Source organism: Electrophorus electricus, chromosome 8, assembly GCF_041902795.1.
Source record: "Electrophorus electricus isolate QZ-2024a chromosome 8, ASM4190279v1, whole genome shotgun sequence".
NCBI classification, from domain to species: Eukaryota; Metazoa; Chordata; class Actinopteri; order Gymnotiformes; family Gymnotidae; genus Electrophorus; species Electrophorus electricus.
This window is the reverse complement of record NC_137504.1, coordinates 8,852,344-8,874,207: the sequence shown is the minus strand read 5'-3', so window position 1 is coordinate 8,874,207 and position 21,864 is coordinate 8,852,344. Positions and strand designations below refer to the sequence as shown.

Sequence of the window (21,864 nt, the reverse complement as noted above, 5' to 3'; positions counted from 1 at the left end):
CAGTGCTTGGAAGAAAACCTCTCTTTCAGAGTGAAAACCAACCAAATTATAGTAAAAAACTTACTGTGACAAGGGCCTTTATTTATTTGAACACAAATTCTTATTGTAAATTACATTATTCCCCCAGTTATCCAATTTGTGACAAGTTAGTATCAACGATCAGAGAGAATCATGATGCTCAGTTTTAATGATGGGTTCTCTTATCCTCAGTGCATTTGACTTGCCAAGGTACCTAACGGGGTTTTCATTAGACCTGCTACAAAACATGCTTGCAATGGTAATAACACTTTTTTTTTTAAAACTCTTGGTTTATGTGACATTTCCTATTTTAGATCACTGTTAAGAAAACAGTGAGTCTAGAGATGCCGATTAAACACTCTGACATTGAGTCTGTGTATTTACGTTTGAGAATTTTATCAAAGGAAAGAAATTAAAGCGATCTTAGCAGTGAATTACACTAAACAGCAGTCATTCTTTTTGCATTCATCACCTCCTGCCATCAAGATCATACAGTCACATGATACAACTTCTGTACAGAACACATGATTGGGCAAGAATACATTTCCAAAATATCAATAAAATAGGAAGGAATGACTATGCTACTTGGCAACCTTGGGAAAAAATATATTATAACAAAAAATATATATATAAAAAGGGCATATCACCATACATTGATAAAGTATTAACTAGGCGCTAAAATAACTAGGTGTATAATGAAATTCACATCAGGAACTTGTCACTTTTCATTTATGTATGAGATGAGGCATGAAGAAAACATGCTTTTGCTAAGAACCAAGTATGTTTGGTTCAGCTTAAAAAAACAAAAACAATTTAAAAAGAAATGTTTGCTCATGACTAAAATTTAAATATCTTAGCTGAACCATATCAAAATCAACCAGCTTATAACCACATTAACAGGAGAATAAGAAAGACATTGTTCAAAAGATAAAAGAAAATCTAAATAAATGTTAATTCATATATTAAAAAAACAGGCTGAGAAGCCACTAAAACATTAAACTTGAAAGAAATACCACAAAAGCTGAAAATGTGTAAAGAGCCTCAAACATCGGCGTTTACCATAAGTGGCATTCCTACCCATCATAGTTCTGGACTTGGAGATCTGTAGAGTACAGAATGTAATGGGAGTCATTTAAGACTCTTTTCCAGTTCTTGACACGTTCATAATGCTACAACAAATGAAAACTAGCCCTCAAACAGAAGTTATTTTTGTTTGTTTATATGCAAGTCTTACTATGAACACAGCACACTAGAACATGGGGTAAATCTACAAAGGGTTGTATCTGCTTTTTGAGTGCTCAGAAAGTCTGGTTGGTTACACAAAGCACAAGATGTGTGCATTACAGTGTTTAGGTTCATACCTAAATTTTGTTTTATTCATTCATATACATGAAACAGCTCTGTTTAGTGAAGCAAATGGTGGCGTCTTATTCATATCCACATTTAATAAAGATACAAGTCTGAATTAGCCAGCTTACAAAATTCAACACTGTAAGCAACAGAGACTGTCCACCATTCATGCTTTTATTCAGAGTCTTGTGTTAATTCTTAGTTCTTGTTAAAACCTGAACCAAAAATAGGAAAAAGACAAAATAGAGCGCTGGCATGCGCTTGTTTGTAAAAGAAAATAAAGAGAAACATTTTGTGACAAACTTCATAGGTCCATTTCCTGAAAAAGTTGGTCATCAACTCATTTTTGTAGAGTCTAATGTCAGCTCTGAATGACTGCTTTTCTGATAATCAAACACTTGGAGCAGTGAAAGAGAGCAAGAGATAGAGCATAAGAATACAAGAGAGACATGGAGATGGAAGATGTTTTTTTTTTTTTTTTGGTGTGGTATTGGGACAGGGGTCACATGGACTTCTATCCACTCCTATCGATCCATCTCATCCAGCAGCGGTGTGGCATCTCCAGCAATGGACATAGGCGTGCTCTCGATCATGGGACTAGGTGAGGGGCGGGGCGTCATGCGAGGGGTCTTCTGCTTCCGTCTCTCCGCCTCTTTCTCCTGCAGCCACTGCTCGGCCATTTTAGCCCAGTCCACAGCTGTGTGACTGCTGGTTCTGAAGAAAAAGAAAGAGAGAAATCATTTAGCTTTCCATCAAGTTATGAAACAGAGGAGGCAGGAGGCTGGTCAAAGCACACACTATGATTGCAGTGGGGAACACACTTACTTGGGCTGTGGTGTCCGAACCCTGGAGGAGGATGATGAGGAGGACGGCGTAGAGGAAGAGTGCTGATGGTGCCCATGGGAGGACTGCGGCGTGCTGCTGGGATACTGTGGTGTAGTCATGGCCTGCTGCTGGCCTGGGGTTGTGTATGAATAGCTGGGCGTCATCATAGGTGTGGCCATAGGCTGCTGAGGTGTGGCAAAAACCTGAGGGTGGGTGGGGTGAGAGTGTACAGTTAAGTTCAAGCACAAGATAAGTGCTATTTACATTGTACCCTGGTAAGATCGGGTGCTCAGCTGTGATTAAGCAAACACTGGTTCAAGGTGTGACCGCCGTACGTGATAAGCGCTGCTGCTGCCTCCTCCCCCTGCACTGCTGCCTCCGCTGTAGCCATACTGGCTGGAGGCCCACTGGGCTGGAGTAGTGTTGGGATTCTGGCCCTGCCCTGTTACTGCCGCAATGGCATTAAACATCTGTGATGTCATGTTCCTGGGCAGAGCGTTAACTGCTCGCGTCAAATCTGATGGTAAGAGGGGAAGGAAGGGGAAATGGTTTAAGGGATATGAATACAGAAGGAAAATCAAGCAAGTTTATTTTTGGTCGAGTAACAGACCTGCAATGTTAATGTTGGCTGGAGTCGCGTTCACAGATGCTGGTGTTCGTGTTCTGCTGCTGCTGCTGGGCGTGATGCCTTCAGACACACACAAAAATGATAGGTGGATATGCAACTTTTAACCTTCAGATAATACAGAATCCCACCTGAACATGATGACTGACAAAAAAAAGGTCCATCAAAGTCAGACTAGTGCAGGAGCTGGGTCTGACCTGGAACAGGCTCCTGGTAGTGGTCCTTAAACCAGCGGAACAGGCCATTGACCGTGGGGAATATCTGGGAGCGGTACCTGAACCCATCAGGGGTGATGGTCACATACTCTATCCTACAGGTGAGATAAGAGAAAATACTTTTACAACCAATTTGTGAATTTCCCATATCCAGTTCCCCTTGTGAAAACAGACAGTAGGTTTAATTGGAGCCTGACTAACCTTGGCTTCCCTCTTGGTTGGTATCCTAGCAGGAACTTTCCTGGCAGGTCTCTGCAGGCTGATACAAAGTAGGGGATGAATGTGGGCTTTTCCTTCTTGGCCCTAAAGAGGAGCTCCTCCATTTTCTGCAAAGCCAGACAAAGATGAATCAGACACTTCCTCTGAGAGACCAGCGACAGAGAGCAGGGAGACACCCAATTACCACACCTTCCTATCACCACCGTTGCAGTCCTGAAAGTACTTGTGGCTGAGCAGATCCCGAGCAAATGCTGCCATGGGCTGCACATAACGGGCAGTGATTTCATCTAGATCCTCAAACTCCTGCATACAGAAATAGAGGTGAATCAAACAAATTTCCTTTAAATATTAGTTGTTTGATAGTTGCTTACCACACAATATCAACATTCAAAATTCTTGTTTACTTAAAACTAGTTATTTATAACCTGCATAACAAGGGAGGAAGGCTAATAACATACTTAACAGTCTACAGGACAAATAAGGTCACAATTTATCTGCACTAAAAGGATGCAAACATAAGGCTTGTACTTGGCTGAGCACTCACCTCATTATTAATCCACAGCGTGTGTCCCAGGCTAAAAGCATTCTCTTTGCCCTCCTCCCGCACATCCACATGCTGGTAGATCCCATCTGCCACCTTCCAGGTAACTGTCAGATGGTTCTCACCTTTACTGCTTGGTCTGATCACCACATCACCCTGATCCATTGTCTCCATCATTTTTTCAGCCTGCTTAAAGTTGATGTTGTGGAATGATGGATGGGCAATGACTCGCTTTATATAAGCTATGGTGAAGAGGGGAACAAATACATATTTATTTAAGAGATATTAAAAATGCTAAACTTTCAGAGAGCACCATCAGAACCTAAAATAAAAGGGAAAAAAAGACAAGTCACATGGCACTTCCTGTTCATGCCTGCGATGAGGCATTCTACATCTGTAATCTAAGATTAGGGTACTCACTGGTTCTCTGCTGCTTTTTCTTCTGCTCCTCATCCTGCTTGATATCCTCTGCTTCAGCATCAAAGTCATAGTAAGTGTCCTTTGGAAGCTTCCATTCGTTGTTCTTGTCACTCAGATCAGATGTCCTACAGGTGAGGTCTACATTAAACTTCTCAATATCGATCTTCATGATACGACAATGCACTGTCATGCCAACCTAGAAAGAGATAAGAGAAAAGCATTATTGCTTAAATCTGCCACACTATTTCTAGACTCTGGGATATCCTACTGACTGCATGAACTCTACAGTTTTGAAACACTCAAAACTTACAAGAACTTGACTTTCAGTCTAGAATTGTAGAAGTTACAATGAAGAAATAATAATACCAAATTAATCTCTGTTATGATGACCTTACCTTGACTCTCTCCTCTGGGTGTTTAACAACCTTGTCTGAGAGGAATTTGGTGGGAATGAAACCCATGACACCATTGTCCAGACGAGTCCTCACACCAATAGCTTGGCCAGGACAGGATCCACTGTCAAAGTGGTTCCAGACCTGAGGAGAAAATCATAACCATTTTACCTCAATTTTTACACAGTCTGATCTGATGCTGTGTTAAAATGCTTAGATGTCTGCGATAAAGGTAGCTTTATTATCCCCAATGACCAAACATCTCTGTAGCATCATTACACTGAGTGGCTAAAAAGATGTGGGTAAAGTCTAATTTGCATGCAAGTTACGAGACAATTAAAAGATGGTAGAGAAGTGAAAGTAGTTCACCTCACTAAGTTCAGGAAAGTTATCCTGCTGGCAGAAGGGACACTGCCACAGACCAGTTTCATCATTGCGAATGGCCTGGTCATAACTCTCCCCCTGTGGTCGTCTGTGAGCGATGCCTGTTACAACACTGGTGATCAGTTTACCTGCAGGAAAAAAGACCAATTTTTTTTTTGTTTAAATCTGTAAGCAAAAATGACTGACTAAAAAGAAAAACAAGCTCTGTCTTTTTGAAATATCTAAGTTTTAAAATAATGACTGAGCATAATCGGTTTAAAATTACTGCATACACCTACTGGTTCAGATGTACAATGTTTACCAATATAGAAGGTTTCGGGCGTCTCCTTGGTGAGCAAGTTAAAGACCTCCTCTGTGTTGGGGGGTCTGTATGGGGCACGCAGGTCTTTATACCTACAGCTGAGTTCTGCACGGATGTCATACAATGTGATCCCTTTGTTGCCATAACCCTGGTGCAACATAACAAAATGTGGTATAAATATATGCAACAGATATTTCTACAACAAATGCACAGATTCTGTTCATGTCCACTGAACTGTGAGAAAAACCAAAAAAAACCAAAACTTGATACAGAAAGAGAACGGCGAAAATCACAACAGTCAAAACGAGCCAAGGCCTGATCCAACAGTGACACCCAGTGGCTTAATTCATTGTAAAAAAGGTTCACACCCAGCATTTCAGTTTTTTGGTTCAAAAGTTGGCTACTGAGGATCATCTTAGACAAAGGGGACTGAATCTGCACTACCACGTAGTAGCACGTCAAAAAGTTTGGATAAAGTCCTAAGTAAAGAGTTAGGAAGGAGAGAGAAATGGGGACAGCAGGAAAAAACACAAGACAGTCTTGCCGTCATCAAATAATCTACTGCTCGACTATAAGATGCATTTTTCCAAGACATTGTTTTTTAGTTTCTAATACACACCTTCAGATCAAGTCAAGCTGATTTTGTCTTTATTTCTTCTGACAGAGTAAAAACCTAGAAGTTGTATTATTATCTACTGGTTACAGTGGGCCTAGTCTGTGCCGTCGCTGGCTCACCTGTCTCTCCAACTCTTCAGCAAAGGCATCTAGGTCAAGATCCTTCAGCCTCTCTGGGTTCTCCAGGATCTCCTCCAATGCCCCAGCGGGGTTAGCATCCTCTGCTGACTCATCATACTCCAGAGCGTCTACAGCCATCTTTCGTGCCCACTCATAGGTCTCAGGGTGTACACGAGAACCATCCAGAACCTCAATGTAGGAATCAGTGCTACAAGGTGAAAAATACAGTTTATTTCTGCCAGATTTTTATGGATAAACCAGCAGAATGCCAGGTCAATCAGGTACAGACAAACAGTTGTCTGCTTACCTGTCTCCAAGTGAAGCGGTGTCAATCTTAATAAAACCTGCACAGTTGATAAACACTTTAGGTCCCATATGGCACATGGTGACTAGCTGAGTCCGATTTTCCAGTCGAGTGTTATTCTGTTTCAGAATCTGAGTGAAAACAAAGAGGTTCCTGCTTAACATCTAATCACTGAATCAAGGCATCAGCCCTCACCAGCTCATACTCAGTGACACACTGCAGAGCTGCTTACCTTGAGCAGATGGGAGCCTTTTCTTGGTCCCAATCCACAGACATACTGGACCAGACTCTGTGTATATGGGTGAGCAATGGCCCGGTTCACATCCACACCGACCTCATTTACCCGATTAATGAACTCACAGTAGAGGGCTCCCAGCAACTCCTCCTTCACTACATGCTCCTGGAGGAGGCGACAAACACCCAAAAAATAATGAGCAAACCATTAACTTAATACCAAAAGCACAAACATATACAATTGTGTGTGCATAATGTACTGCAACAATAAACACTTTGTGCATGAGTTTATATAAGCAGTAGATATAGAGAGAAGCTAGAGTACCTGTAGTGGATGTAGTTTTAGGCAGAGAATGTCCTCATCACTGCTGCAAACCTGGGCAAATTCAACTAAGGGGTCCTGAATCTTGCGAGCCACAGACACAGCCTGGCGGAGAAGGGGAGGGTAATCCCTGAAATCGGCCTATGGGAGAGAAGCACAGCATACTGAGCTGGGTTACTATGAGCAACGACTAAAAATCACAGGATTTTGCTATGCATCCTGAAAAGTAAAACTGATTTCCTTATAGCCTTGTTTAACTCTAAAGCTTGTCACACTGCAGTAATTCACCTCAGACTTTTTGCTGTTCATGTACAGTGTGGCCAACTCGTTGTCAACCAGCTCAACTCCCACAGCGGGCAGGGAGGAGTCTTGCTCCAGCTCACTGACAGTACGTTTGATGTCCTCCATTAGCATGTGCGCGTCACTGCAGGGGAGCAGGCACGACACACCATATGCAGACAAAGGTTACTGAGAGTGAATTAAGTTTAAAAAGGACAGCAACAGCACACACACAGTAGTATTGACAACACAGTGGACTAAGTGAGTACTGGCATAGGAAAATCTCTAGACAAAGCCAGAACTGCCTACCGATTTTCCCCTGCAACAGCAACAACGTGGGGTTTCTTACTGAGTAGAAACTTCTTCAGATTTTCAATGTCTTGAAGCTGGAGAGACATTTTAAATATTTACACATATGACCAAGTCCACTGATTACAAACAGACAATTTCTCCCTTTTGAGGAATTTCATGTCTTGCTGTTTAACCTTTTTTTCTCGTTCTTCCTCTCTCCATGCATTCCTCCTCTTCAAGAAATAAGGAAGCCTGAGGAAGTCCACAACCTCTCCTTCACCATTGATCAGAGCACAGAAAACAGGTGTGTCTCTGTGGAAAACAAGACAGATGGTGTCAAGTAACCAGCAGTCAAGTAATCAGCAGAGTAAACTGCATGACATTCAAAGGGCTTTTAGGCGATGCCTGGGAGTAATACCTTCCGGAAGCAAAGGCCACTCCCAGCACACGGATGCCTTTGCCCTGGGTCTCATCCATAAGGTCATCATCCTCCTCAACTTGTTGGTCCGGTCGATATGGAGCTACCTTCAGCCAGTTGTACAGTTTCCTGCAGCATGACTGAACCACAGAGCAAAAAGAGAAAAACATCAAACCAGCCCCTTTCCAGCTATCTTGTGTTTCAATATATCACAGTACAGATCATTAATGAAAAGACTTTTTGTAAAAACAGACCTTGATGATATTCTCTTTGGCCTCTGCAATTAGTTTGTTCTTCAGCTCCTTGGCCATCTGTGGATAGAGGAACTGCTGCAGGGACCGCTCAATGGCCAGCATTCTCTGCTTGTTCCACTCTTGAACCTGGTGACTGAACTCATCTCTGTAGTAGAACTGCTTTATCTCATCAAAGTAGGTCTGATCACCTGCATATCTGCAGATCCAAGAAACATACATCAAATAATATCGAGGCAAGTAGTAAACCATTTTAATAATTTACAGCATTGAAGTAAAAATAATCCCAAAGTAAACCAGCTTCTGTTGGAAATGAATGCATTTTAGAGACAGAATAGACAGAGTCTGAGAGAACAGTTTTACCCTTTAACTCCAACCAAGTCAATGCAGATGTCTATAGCGAGCAGAGCCTCATCCTCAGCCATGCACATCTTTAGGAATTGGTCTCCACTCAATTCCTTTACAGGTTTGTTCTTCAAGTACTTGAAGGAGTAGGCATAGTGTGCCTCATCAACATCCTAAGACAAAGGAGAACAACAGGTTAAACAACTGAAAGACAAATCAGCAAAACCTAATGAAAAAGACTGAATAGTAGATCTCTGAATACAAACTTCTATTAGACTGAGTGACAAATAAGGAACACAAACTTGCTATTCTGGTACCATTTACTTGCTAACATAAGGTAAAAGTATGGGTACTTACAAAGGTGTGTATGAAAAACATACCTTCTTGCCCTTTTTAGTTGGCCTGATGTTAATCTTGGCCCTTTCTTGAAATGTTTGTCTCAGCACATGTCTGACGAGAGGTTCACGGGCAATCTGCATGGCTACCATGTAGCGAGTGCCCTCCAGAACAGCTTCGGGAGTACTGAACTGGCTGTGAATATTAGGAACGAAAGATATTAAGACATGCTGAGTGCCCTTTCACAAGTACACAAGCAACCATTTGTTCCCATAGCTGGACTACTATCTATGCATTTTAAATAAGTTTAATCAAGGAATTTCCCATTTGTGGTCTGATACCTGCATACATAGTCCTTGGCCAGCTCCAAGGGTTCTGCGGGGAACTGCTCAGTTTCGTGTCTCTGGTAACTGTCACGCAAGTTTTCACCAAATTGCTCAGGAGTGAGACCAAACTTCTTGGCCAATCCATCTGTAAAGATGCAACGCATGTAATAACATGTAGGCAAACATTTCTGCATCACAACAGTTAGAATAGGTCATACAAAAATAAAGCTCTCAAAAGTTTTAGGTCTACCACAAGTAAAAAACGGTGCCTCGGAAAATGCAAGTTAGGAACCTCGTGTTCAAAACAATCAGAACTGAATAGTCAGGCTTGTAAGGGCCTAATGAAATAAGGAAAAAACAAATAACACTCCAACAGCCAGACAGACTGCCAGAGACTGGAAATTTTAGCCCAACAGAAATAAGCCCCCTGACATATTTTAGCAGCAGTGTTGGGAAAGCCCAATGCCATATTCACAGAGTACAAGCTGCAACACGGACTCAGCGGATTCTTGCCATCATTATTAGTTGTGAGGCCTTTGGCCTTGTTGGCAAGGACCATTAGAATATCCTAACATTTCAAGTAAAAGTGATGGAGTGATGATTTTTGCCCTACAGCACAATATTTTGTCTCAGTTATGTGCTCTTTCTGGTTAAAGTATTCTCAAAGGTATCAAGCCATACCTCAGTTCTCTCAGTTTTGCTTAAGAGGCCTTACTATTTCATCTCGCAAGCAAATGCAGAGGTAGGAAAAAAGTGTGACCACCCAGACAATTTTCTAACATCATTACACCTGCATAATATTTTAGTACTGAACAACTCACTGTCTACTTATTTGATTTGTCAGAAATAAGCGTGTGCCTTTTTCTGATTCAGTGCTGATTCAGTAGCTGAGTCTGACACTCTCTTGGCAGTGCTCATCCCTGTTGTCGGAAGTGAAACTGGGATAGTCACACACCAAGTCCAGCAGTCTGGCAGATGCTGTACATGTCTCTGCGGGAGGCCTGTTTGAGATCTGGCCCCTTCTGTTCCTCTTCTTCCTCCTCCTCCTCTTCTTCCACTTCAGCTTCCTCACCTGGTAGCCAAAAAACATAGTATCTGACCAATGTCTAGATGAATACTGTAGCCAGTAATGCTTATTCCATCACAACATGGCTCTACCATCCTCTTCTGACACCTCCTTGATCTTCTTCAGTTTCTTCTTGGTAGCTTTGGCTGCATTCTGCATCTTGGGGATGTCTCGTCCGTAGTACAGCAGAAAGTGGTTGTAGACATCACTCAGCTCATCCATTGACTGGACATCTTTTAGTCTGCCATGATAAACAACACATTTTATTAACAAACATGAAAGTAATGATATGGAAAGATGTCAAAACCCTTACAAAGAGTGAGAGGGTTAGTCAGAGGCAGACTATTTTCATAACAAGTAAGCAACTATACTAGCAGCAGAAATTTCTATGAGATGGAGCATCATCCTGACTATTATAATAGCTGGTATTTCCAGTACCTCTCCTTAGAATACCACATGGAACACATCTATGAATTTCCACTCAAATAATTTTTCTCGTGTTTGGTTCATCACCATAATTTCATGGAACTATGATCTTGAGAGGCAATTTCACAAGCTAGCATTCATGCTCAGCTCTATCTGTCATGTACATGATAATGACTACAAGACTAGTGAGCTATAGGATAGGTATAGAATCTTCACCTTTCCATGTCAGCTGTGTCTAATGGACGAATAGCATCAGCAAGTGGTTTATCAGGGTCAGCAGAGATCTGTTCAAACTGATAAGACTGCATTCTCTGGAAAAGACGGGTCAGGTTCTGCTTGCGCGTTTTCAGTTGGGTCCACTGCGGAAAATGACAAATGGACCAAAAATAATTTATTAGCACAGGGAGTATGTGAATATAATAAAATTGTTGTACAATAAGAGGTGTAAAAAATATGAGGAGTTAAATTTACCCCTACCTTCTCATCCCACTGCCAGACCTTCCACAGATCGTTAATGTTGAGTTCTGGTTCTACATATTCCTTCCTGTAGAACGCAATGAAGGGAACCTAAAAGGTAAAAAGGGAACAAGGAGAGCTCAGTTCATTGCAGACATTCACTGCCATTTAAAACACAGTAAGGATGAATATGAGTATGACAGGGTGGGCCAATGCTTACTAGTCTGCTAGACTTGCTAGCCTCAAGGTTCCAACAGATCTTAGGCAAGATTTTTTATGCGTGCCTCTGTCTAGTTCTGAATCACCAGGGTTCACATTTGAGAAAAACCACCAAATGTGGCAAGTTAATAATAGAATAATAACTATGTAAAGGTGAGACGAGTGTAATAAAATGTAAATCTCAACAATAAGGTGTGATAGAATTATTCTCTATTAGATAGCGATTCTCTTCACTGCTCTTACTTTTCCATATATGTAAATCATACAAAATTCCAGTATCTCAGTGTAAATTTTTTTTATAATGTAATGTTATTTTATCTAATAATCAAAAAAGGGTCATTCGCAAAGGTGAATAGTTGATAACAGTAATAAGATGGCAGCAAACGTGGATCATAGAACATGTGACAACATATAGGCATGGTTTTCAACTATATAAGAATGTGAAGGTTGAACACATTTGTTTAAAAGGCTTCACTTGAAGCAGTGCCTCACACAACTAATGCCACCTTCTTTTTCCTGTTATGTTTAAATATTTAACAATGGTACCTCAAAGTGCTGGTTCCTCATGAAGTTAAGGGCCTCCTTGATCTTAGCAATGGTACTGGGACCTCTCCTGCTAAAGTTAGTGGTGGTCCCACGGTCCAGGTAGTCTGTGCTTTCCTAGAATGCAGTAGAAAGGTGAAGTTCTATGGAGTTTAACCCTATATGATAACACCATAAATTTGAGTTTACCGCATACCTAAAATGAAATAATCATAAGAAACTTGATAATACCTGCATTGAAATAGTTGGTGTGGAGAAAGCATTCCTGTAGATCCATTCAGCCTCTTCTTCCAGCTCTTCATCCTCAGCAGGTTTTACAGGTATAGAGCGTAACTGGATACCCCAGTCACAGACAATAAGCACAAATAAGAAACACAAACTAAGTCATAAAGAGCATAATAACATCATACACAAGTATAAGAAACTCATGCCAGATGTTAATGTAGGTTTACGGTGAGAAGGCACGTCACACCCACCTGGAACCTCTCTGGCATGTCTGTGGAACGTATTTCATTGTCTTGGTCAGTCATGTGACTGCTCTCCAGTTCACTGGGCTCATAGATCTCAAAAATGCTACGGCGGCCCACCCTTCTCTTGGTCTGCTTCTTTGGTCGATCCCATGCTTCATCGTCCTGGTCCTCCTCTTCCTCCTCCGCATGATCATAAGCCTCAGTGTCGAACTCAGCAAAGTCAAAGTCACCACCGAAAATCTCTTGAGCCTCTTGTAAAGCACTAGAGGGCAAGGAATCAGATGAGGGTCAAAGTGAGACTGAATACTGAAGGTCAAGGTCTGCTTTTCTCAGATCATTGAAGACTGACTTTAGAGATTGTAGAATTGCCTGTGAAGGAATTGTGAAGGGTTTGCTGTTCAAACATTGACACTATCAATACACACAAATCATTCGCAAACATTTACCTGATATTAAATTTCTCTTATGTGCTTCTGGTTCTAATTCAGCAAAGGATTCTGAAAATATCTGACCACAGGCATGAAGGAAGTTTATCACTGCATTTTGGGGAAACTATTGTGTAAGGTAACTATTAATACAAGGTTAAAGATGACCAAGGCTACTTTTATCAGAGGATCATAAAATGTGTCTATATGTGTTAATAAAGAAAAACCAAGAGCCTATGCGACAGTAATATGTAATATGTGTGTGTGTGTGTGGGTGTATATATATATAAAAATCTCTAAATATTCTACATTATATTCGTATACATTACTCACGCATCAGTGTAGCCAGTAAATTTCTTCCCCTTCTTTTTTGTGATGGGCTGCCCATCATCATCCACAATGAAATCATCTATGTCTGCAGAGATCCAAATACAAGTTCTTATCCTAGTGAACTTCACAGAGCAAACACTAAAAGGTAACCATCACAATCAATGGCAACAGTCAAGAGTAATGAAGTACAGGTCAAAAATCCTAACTTTCCTACCAGATTCCTCTTCCTCCTCCTCTTCTTCATCATCTCCAGCATGGAGCGTACCCACAGTTTCTCCTTCTTCTCCCTCTCCATCACCATCTCCAGTAAAAATTTCATCTGCAATCAGGTCTTTTTCATCATCTTCACCTTCATCATCCATTGTTTTCACTCGTGAATACTTCTTTTTCTGTATGGATAGAGGAGGTTTTGAGACTTGATATCAGTCACCTTTGTTGACTTTTGTGGCTAATCCATATTTACCAGACAAAAGATGGAAGATCAGTGGCGTAAACTGTGCGCATAAAACACAAATTGTGCGTATATAAAGTACAGTGAGTCACAATAAATCTTGGAAATAAGAGACATTTTTATAAATTGATAAATGTGTACAGCTGTAAATAAAGTTTTAATAAACTATTTATTCCCCCCCCCCCCTCAAAGTTGCATCTGACTGTTCTTTTTTGGAGCCTGAGCGATAAAATACAAAATACAACACTATGACCAGATTTAAGATTAGTGTAGTCTATAGCTAGTTGTTATGATACCACCAGGTTTATATCTTCTTTTTCACACAACTCCCCCAATCCAACATAGAGGCCCTCAGAAAAAATCAAAATGGTTACCATTGCTATACCAATGCATGGACATATATGATAGATAGTAAAGAGGTTTCCCATGATTAGTGTCTATAAAAGTATGAGCATGCTTTATGACTAGGCATGGGAAGGTGAATCTTAGGCATGGGAAGGTGAAAAGTGGAGCACTGTGGGGAGAAAAGGCTTTCGCTAACTTACTCTCCTCTTCACTTTGACCCCCAAATTCTCTTCAATAAGGTCCAGATCATCATCATCCAGGTAGTCATCATAACCTGGATGAGAATAAAAAAAGGTCATCTAGTTCAACCTGTAGACTTCTACATCATGAATCTTATGAATGAATTAAATTAATGTCTGTATAGTTTATTTTTGCAAGTCAGAAACTACAAAAAATGAGTTTTCTGAACTACAACAAAATGAATCAGCACAAAGAAAGGACAATGTTCTTGTAATACAGGTTGTAGTATTTTTTAACCACAACATCTTTTTCCCCACAGAAAAGCTAGAACTTTTATGCAATGGCCTTCTAAAAATGTAAATGTTTACTTACTGCGCTTTCTGCGTCGATGACGGACCTCCTCACCAGAGTCGCTGTCAACAGCCCCACTTCTATTTCCATCCTCTTCCTCTTCCTCCTCCTCTTCTTCTTCATCATTGCCATCATCAATAAGCCCTCTTAGGTTTCCATGCTCATCTTGATCTTCTGTGTTCTCTTCTTCTTCTTCTAAAGATACAGTGGAAAACAAAAACTCATGACTACCCAAAAGTACACGTATTGGTAATACAGCTACACGGCTAGAAACCAATCTTATCACACATCTTTTTAGGACTGTACCATCATCATCATCTTCCATAAACCGCTGAGTCTTCTTGGGCTTCAAGTCCTTCTCCTCAAACTCCTCTTCAGATTCCTCAGCTTCACTCTCAATGAAGTCAGACATGTTTGCAAAGGTTACTGAAACACACACAAAGCAATAACTTACTGGACTATGCTTCCTTGTTTATGCTATGGGAACCATTATTATTTTGTGTTTGCGTGTGATGAGCCCTGGGCAACACGAGTAGACTGGCCATACATGACAAACAGCATAAGCTTTTAAAATAAACTGCACTCTTAAATCGTTAGCAGAGCAGGAATTATATCATGCCCTTGCAAGAAACGACAACCGTTATACTGTAGACGCAGAATGGATTTACGAAGTAGTTATCAGACAATGAAAGAGCAGAAGGGAAAACGAGCATCTGAGTATCGCGACAGGACAAAACCGATTGAAGAAAAAAAAAAAAGATTTTCAGCAGTTACTTTGGTTCATTAGCCAAGCAATGTACCACTGTTACCTGTAGCAGGTATGATGACCACAAATAATAAATCCTTAGCAAATCCGTCCTGGGTTAAGAATTCAACCCCTTGTAACAGCACAGTACAGAATAAAACATTTTTAAAATGTTTGGTTACATAGCTTAACCTATCTAAGACAGCTAGGTAGCTATCTCGCTCACTCATTTATGCCAGCTACCCACACTGACGTTAGCTTAATAATTAGCTAGCTATGGATTTGAAGGCAGGGACACAACACATCTTTTAATAAACAAGTCTTATTGCAACAAAGCTGAAGCTTTTTGATAACAATGCAAACTCCCCAACATAAAACGACAGTGCAGATGAGATGTTAACGTGCGGTAGCTTTCCTTAGTCTTGCAACAAGAAAACAAGGCCTATACCGACACACAGAACTAGCTACGTTAGCTAGCGTTAGCCAAGTTAGGCAAGTTAGTCAAGCTCGAATGAGGTTTTGATGAATAATCAAATAGATTCTTCAACTACAATCATTTTCAGGCATATCACTTACGTTACCTTGTGATGCCGTATGTTTATAATTCTCGAAAATACTGAAAATGGTGAACAAACGTTACTTTTATGGCAGCTAACAACAAAAATGGCCGAGATAATACAGCGTGATTTTGATTCCGGTATGGAATATGTAACATCCGGTCTTCACTGACGAGTCTGGAAACGAGACGCGATTTGAAAAGGTTTTATATTACGACCAAAAATCTAATGGATGGTACTGAAATTGTGTTTAAAATATGGGATATTAAAATGACCAAAATTTAATGATGCAGTGACTATAGAAAGGAACCTGTGCCTTATACTGATAATATCAAACCACAGGTAGGCGCTCTATTCAATGTCACGCTTACCCGTTATTTCTCCATGATGACGTAGACTTGGATAATTTTCTGAGCTAGTTATGCTAGCCTAGCTAGCGAGTTAGCTGTGAAAGTTAGAGCAATGGGCAACTATATTATTTCACTGGTCTTTTTGTGCTTTTCAATTTTATTATCATGCATGTGTAGATTTTCTCTGGGTTCGGAAGTAAATTTTGTCACATGTGGCTCGGTCATAAAGTTGCTCAACGTCAAACACAACGTAAGACTACATTCTCACGATGTTCGTTACGGTTCTGGTGAGTACACCAAGGCTGATTTAGGAGTTAACTAGATAGCTAGCCGGTTTAGTGCTTAGCTAATTTACCCTTATTAGCTGTTCTGCTCGTTCATATTCTGTATATCAACACTCAGGATTTTAACTGTCCTTGATGCTGTCTTTCTTACATATTGGACAAAGAGCTTTTTGCCCAAATCTTAAACCGTTTTGCCGCCTTCTTTTATATTTAATCTCCTATAGCTATGTGTTTGGGCATATGCGTTTTAAAGTAGTTTACCTTTTGTTCAGTGAGCTTTTGCGTCTTTGTAATTATACCTTAGGTAGTGGCCAGCAATCAGTGACAGGAGTCACTACAGTAGAAGACAGTAACAGTTACTGGAGTGTTCGTGGCACCACTGGGGCAGTGTGTCATCGTGGGACCCCTATAAAATGTGGCCAAAATATAAGGCTCACGCATGTTAACACGGGCCGAAATCTTCACAGCCACTATTTTGCATCTCCACTGTCTTCTAATCAGGTTTGAAAGCATGCATATCTACTCTCACCATACAAATAACCTAAGATTTTAAATTATTTTTACGGCAGAACAAAATATATTACAAATATTTGTTACATGGATCTATAATACATCCCATAAGCAGGTGTATTTGGAGTAATACATGAACGTGGTGAAAAAATCTTTCTTTTCTAATTTAGGAGGTCAGTGCCTTTGGAGAAGATGGTGAGGGCGACCATCTTGATGAATGGACTGTACTTTGTGGAGGGTCTTTATGGCAGCGTGATGATTCTGTGAGGTTTCGACACACTGCCACAGACACTCTGCTGTCAGTAACAGGTGAAGAGTATGGCCGGCCCATTCATGGCCAGCGAGAAGTGCATGCCATGACCAGCACCAGCCAGCACAGCTACTGGAAAGCTATGGAGGGTATTTTCATGAAACCCACTGACACTGGGTCAAGGGACTTCAGCACCCCACCACATACTGAGTTCTGAATGGTTTCTCTACAACTAGTAGTCCATCTAACACAATAGTGTTTTTTCAATTGTTAATGTTCTATTTCCATTTCCAAGAAGGTGGAAATTCTAATGTTACACAAATCATACTTATTAGAACATACCTCATACCCAGTTTTAACACTTGAAATACACACATTTATATTATTTGCACAATAATACGTAGGGCACACAGACGCCCAAGATAAATTTTATATAACTGTTTCACCAGACAACAAAATCTAGGTAAAACTTTTCTATCACATGATTCTTGATTCTTCCATGATATCATAAGAACTTGAAGTTTTGAAGGTGTATCCACAGCAGTGTTAGTATAGTAGGCAAAACCTCTGAAAATGTCATACAGATATTAACATATTTACCAAAGATATTCTTACTGAAAAGCATTAGTACATCTTTACTTTTCAAGTTGTATTTTATCATAATGCAGTCTGTCTTTTACAGTTTGATGTTTGGTAATGAAAATTGCCTTCAAGCTCTTACCTCATGACAGAAACTTTACAGACTAACTGGCTTATGTTAACAGTGAGGTATTATTTAATGTGAAAGCTGTGTAGGTAATGATATTTATGGATTTGATTGTTGGATAAGGGCAATTTGTCCAGTACAAGCTTCAAGTAATGTAACTTTATCTCATCAGAATTGCTATCTGTTTTTCGGTCTTTAGCCGTCACCCAATGTAAAGAAAAGGGATGTGGGGTTTCGGACATTTATTTTTTCAGCAAAACTTTGTGCGGTGGAACCAGGGATTGGGTCAAGTCTGTCAAACCAATAAATCTTAAATGCACCCAACAGCAAGGGTATTTGAGTAAATCCATATAAACATATATGTGCAAAATATTTTTTTGCACTCTTAATTGTACCAGTAACCTCAGTAGTTGTGTGCTTCAGGTTGCATAGCGTAACGGCCCGAGTGCCACATGGCGAGGAGTAGAATGCACAGGTTCCCTTGACAGTGACAGACGTTTATTGATAGACATGACATTGGCACTCACGTATGATGTAGACGATGAGCACAAACACGGGCATTGACATTGTGAAAACGTATACGAACAAGGGCAATGAACAACAGTGACGCGCACACCGAAGGGTTTAAATATATAAACACAGAACACTAGGTACAGGTGTGTGCAGACATGTAGGCGTGATTACAAACAAACAAGAAACTTCCGCTGCACGTGGCGGGTGTACCACGTGACAGTGAGAGGTGAGTGTTCTGTGACTGATATACATAATGTAAAAGAAATTGTACATAAGCTTCACTATAAAACTGTTCTAGATAACTGGATCTGAAAAATATTTTTTTCACTTTGACTCCACCACATTTTTATTGTTATTTATTGCAACATTAGCAAACAGCCTTCAACATAATTTACAGCATTTAACTGATAATAATAGGCTAATTAAAAATCCACAGATGAAGCATGCAATTAGCTGTTTAATAGGATGATTATAAATCCACAAATGAAAAATGCAATTAGCTGTTTCTGTAAACATTCATATGCACACACTTTGAAGTAGTTAAAGATGTAGAGACAGTATTTCCACCTTATTTCCTTTACTTACTTTGTAAATTGCAACCACAATACTGCAGAAAAGGAAAGCATTTGGAGTGTATTATTGGTTGGGAAACAATGAGAAATGCTGAAAGGGTGATGAATAAAATGATGTTTAATTTAAAATATTAGACCCATATTTACAGAGCCTAAATCATAGATATGACCAAAGATAGAATCTGCCCCAAGAATACAACTGGATTATAATCCCTCATCTTTCCTTGCGAATCTTATACCAATTCAAATCATAGTTCTTCAATTTCCAATCTCCTTTTACATAGGAGTCAGGTGTGACAACAAAGTGGCCAACCAGTTACGTTAATCATTTAATTATTCAGACTACGATCTATTTAAAAATCCAGGAACATATTTGGATTTGCGGTCCACATTTGACTACTGCTGGTTTTTATGTCATACATCCTGTCCATTAGTGCAGGACATTATATCAGTCCACTGGAATCTTCTTTTTTAGCAAGTTAACAAAAGGTACAGATACTGCCATTGCAGTCTAATACAGAAAATTCAGCAAACATGTGAAAGTAAATTTAGATTTCTCATGACTTTCTACAATACTCAGGTTATTTTAAAAGCTGGACAGTGTCTACAACCATGAGTCTGAGATTCCTACATTTCATTCATGCCAGTTTTGTTGTAGTCAACGTCCTTATATGTCTTGTTGGCATAAGCAGAGGTTTTGTCTGCTCGAAGGGATCTGTGGCCTTTTCCACAGTTTGCCAGATAGCATGCTTGACGATGTCTCTTAGTAATGATTAAATTGTTCACCATAACTTTGGCATGGTTTCTTTGTATGGGTTCATCCAGTTCCTTCTCAAATCGTTAATGCTCTGGTCTCTGCAAAGGAAAAACTAAAATTGCTACGGGGACATCTGCTCGCAACACTGTCTTGAAATTGCAAGATTGTTGTCTGACGGAAAAAAAAATATGCTTATTTCATCAAAGGAGCTCAAGACAGCATTAATAAACAGCTTTTTTTGTTCAAGGTTGTAACAAACTTGTAACAATTGCAACAAAATAATAAGCTGCTAGACTTTGAAGAGCTTTTTACATTTGTGTACTTTTGACAAATATAAGCTGCATATTGATGACAAAACCCATCACAATTTTCTAGCATTATCAGAAAAAAAAAACTTTATAATATATATGTCAACATGAACAGGCTGAGACTAAATAAGACCGACTTCATGAACAAGAGCAGACTACCCTTTGACTGATACAAGATGTTTAATTTTATGTTCACGTAATAGGTACCTTTATTCAAAATACAGATTAAATTTTATTCAGAATTTTTACAAGCATTAATATCTTATTTAAAAATCATATTGCTATGATCATACAGTCCTTACCGGGCATGCAAAGTATCAAGCTCAATAAGCTTTTTCTTTACATTTCTTAAAATATGTACACAAAAGCCTCAGCATTGCACCTGGCATGCTAAAGAGATGAGCCTGACTGCAAGCAATTTAAGTTCAAGAGCAGACTGTACAGATTTAAAAAACTCATAGAAATCCATTGACATTAAAAATTATTATAATTAATAACCAAAATAGACACCAGTAAGCAAAATCATCTCCATGCAACCAAGAGACCTACTGAAGTGTACCAATATTAGTGATTGAACATGGTAATAAAATGTTGATTTGGCAATAATCAGGAGATTATATAGAATAGTTGAGACTTAAACAAACTATCGCACATAGAGGGTTAGATGGCATTATGACACTTTAGCCCACTAGGTCTGCATGCAAAATTAGACAGAAAAAAGATTTGCATATATGATCTTTATTTTATTTGGATCTATAGAATTTTAGGAGATTAAAAGGGTAAGGGCTAGGATTAATTATTTTAAATTTAAGCACTTTTATGCACCCATGTACATACACATAGACAGAGAGAGAGAGAGAGATAGAGTAATGTTCTTGCTGATAAATATAGTATGTTCCCCTTAAATTCTATATTGCAAATTCAGAAAGGCTCCCTAGATGGAGCCACTGACTTTTATACAATTCAGTGTTTTCCAAATCCAAATCCTGAAACACTGTTATACAGGTTTGTCTGCATAGGGAACTTTGTAAAGTACACTTAATTATTTAGAGCTTCACAAAATCCAGTATAACAGTGATAGTCTTTCATGTACCTTTTTGACTCATTTATACAAACACTTCCTCAATTTTATTTTTGCAATTAAAAGTTCCCGCAGGAGAAATTATAGGTAGTGAGAAACATTCAGCTTTGAGTCAGCTGATAGCAACAACCAAAATAATTTAAAAAACCCCAGTGCTTTACTTATAAGTGTAGCAACAGTGCTTTGAACATACAAGGACAACACAGTCAAGTACACATCTCATGAAATGTTCTCCTACATGGTGTCATATCCATAAACATGCATGCAGTTGGCTATATGTATGAGAACATATGACTTATTTACAGTATTAAATATAAACTGTGCTCATTTAATGGGATTTCTAATGTACACATACATATATGTAGATATATGTGAACTGGTAGAGTATTTAAATTACATACAGGGGATTACATATATTAACAGGAGATGAAAGGACAAGGTTTATTTGGGGTTCACTGAATGTTGGCTTTGGTGCGCCTGAGAGTGAATTGAAATGAGACACCTTAGTAATCAAAACTGGACCAAAAAGTCCAAACACATGTCTGATATGTCTGCAGAAGTTGTAGACTGTACTGTTAATCAGACAATATTCTTAGACTTTGAGAAGACCTCAATACTCATTTTTTGATCAACAAAAATGATTACTTCACCCCAAATTTTTCTGGTGTTCTTAAATTATTCCGAATGCAAAATTATTTAAACATTATTGTTGCCACAGCTGCAACAAAGATGATGTAATAGTAATTACTTTGTGTAGAACACATTATATTCCAGTTGCATTATTTTATATAGATTCAGAGAACATTTATTGTGCTTTCACAAAGCCTTCAAAACAAAC

The 21,864-nt window shown here is 39.4% G+C and overlaps 2 protein-coding genes across 3 annotated transcripts; one reads left to right on the top strand and one right to left on the bottom strand.

The window, feature by feature from the left end:
* Window positions 1-60: 60 nt before the first annotated feature.
* supt6h (SPT6 homolog, histone chaperone and transcription elongation factor) lies at window positions 61-15,854 on the bottom strand. Of its 2 annotated transcripts, none has more exons than XM_027004436.3 (37): window positions 15,720-15,854; window positions 14,700-14,819; window positions 14,415-14,588; window positions 14,063-14,136; window positions 13,281-13,455; window positions 13,070-13,151; window positions 12,318-12,573; window positions 12,073-12,174; window positions 11,845-11,958; window positions 11,101-11,190; window positions 10,840-10,982; window positions 10,290-10,438; window positions 10,087-10,203; window positions 9,147-9,276; window positions 8,850-9,000; window positions 8,488-8,642; window positions 8,128-8,323; window positions 7,874-8,013; window positions 7,650-7,767; window positions 7,474-7,550; window positions 7,174-7,309; window positions 6,889-7,026; window positions 6,562-6,729; window positions 6,333-6,460; window positions 6,026-6,233; window positions 5,291-5,438; window positions 4,975-5,117; window positions 4,609-4,749; window positions 4,214-4,409; window positions 3,797-4,035; window positions 3,442-3,555; window positions 3,235-3,359; window positions 3,016-3,128; window positions 2,804-2,881; window positions 2,529-2,710; window positions 2,194-2,396; window positions 61-2,082 (listed from the first exon to the last, which is right to left on the bottom strand). In XM_027004436.3, exons 2-37 carry the CDS (start codon window positions 14,803-14,805, stop codon window positions 1,893-1,895), a joined length of 5,199 nt encoding a protein of 1,732 aa, XP_026860237.2. In that variant the 5' UTR covers window positions 14,806-14,819; window positions 15,720-15,854; the 3' UTR covers window positions 61-1,892. The 2 variants fall into 2 exon arrangements, with proteins under 2 accessions (XP_026860237.2, XP_026860242.2); XM_027004441.3 differs by having other exon boundaries at window positions 14,415-14,585.
* A 63-nt stretch (window positions 15,855-15,917) lies between these two features.
* sdf2 (stromal cell-derived factor 2) lies at window positions 15,918-18,119 on the top strand. The gene is made up of 3 exons (XM_027003673.3): window positions 15,918-16,332; window positions 16,634-16,830; window positions 17,010-18,119. Exons 1-3 carry the CDS (start codon window positions 16,158-16,160, stop codon window positions 17,304-17,306), a joined length of 669 nt encoding a protein of 222 aa, XP_026859474.1. The 5' UTR covers window positions 15,918-16,157; the 3' UTR covers window positions 17,307-18,119.
* Window positions 18,120-21,864: the final 3,745 nt, after the last annotated feature.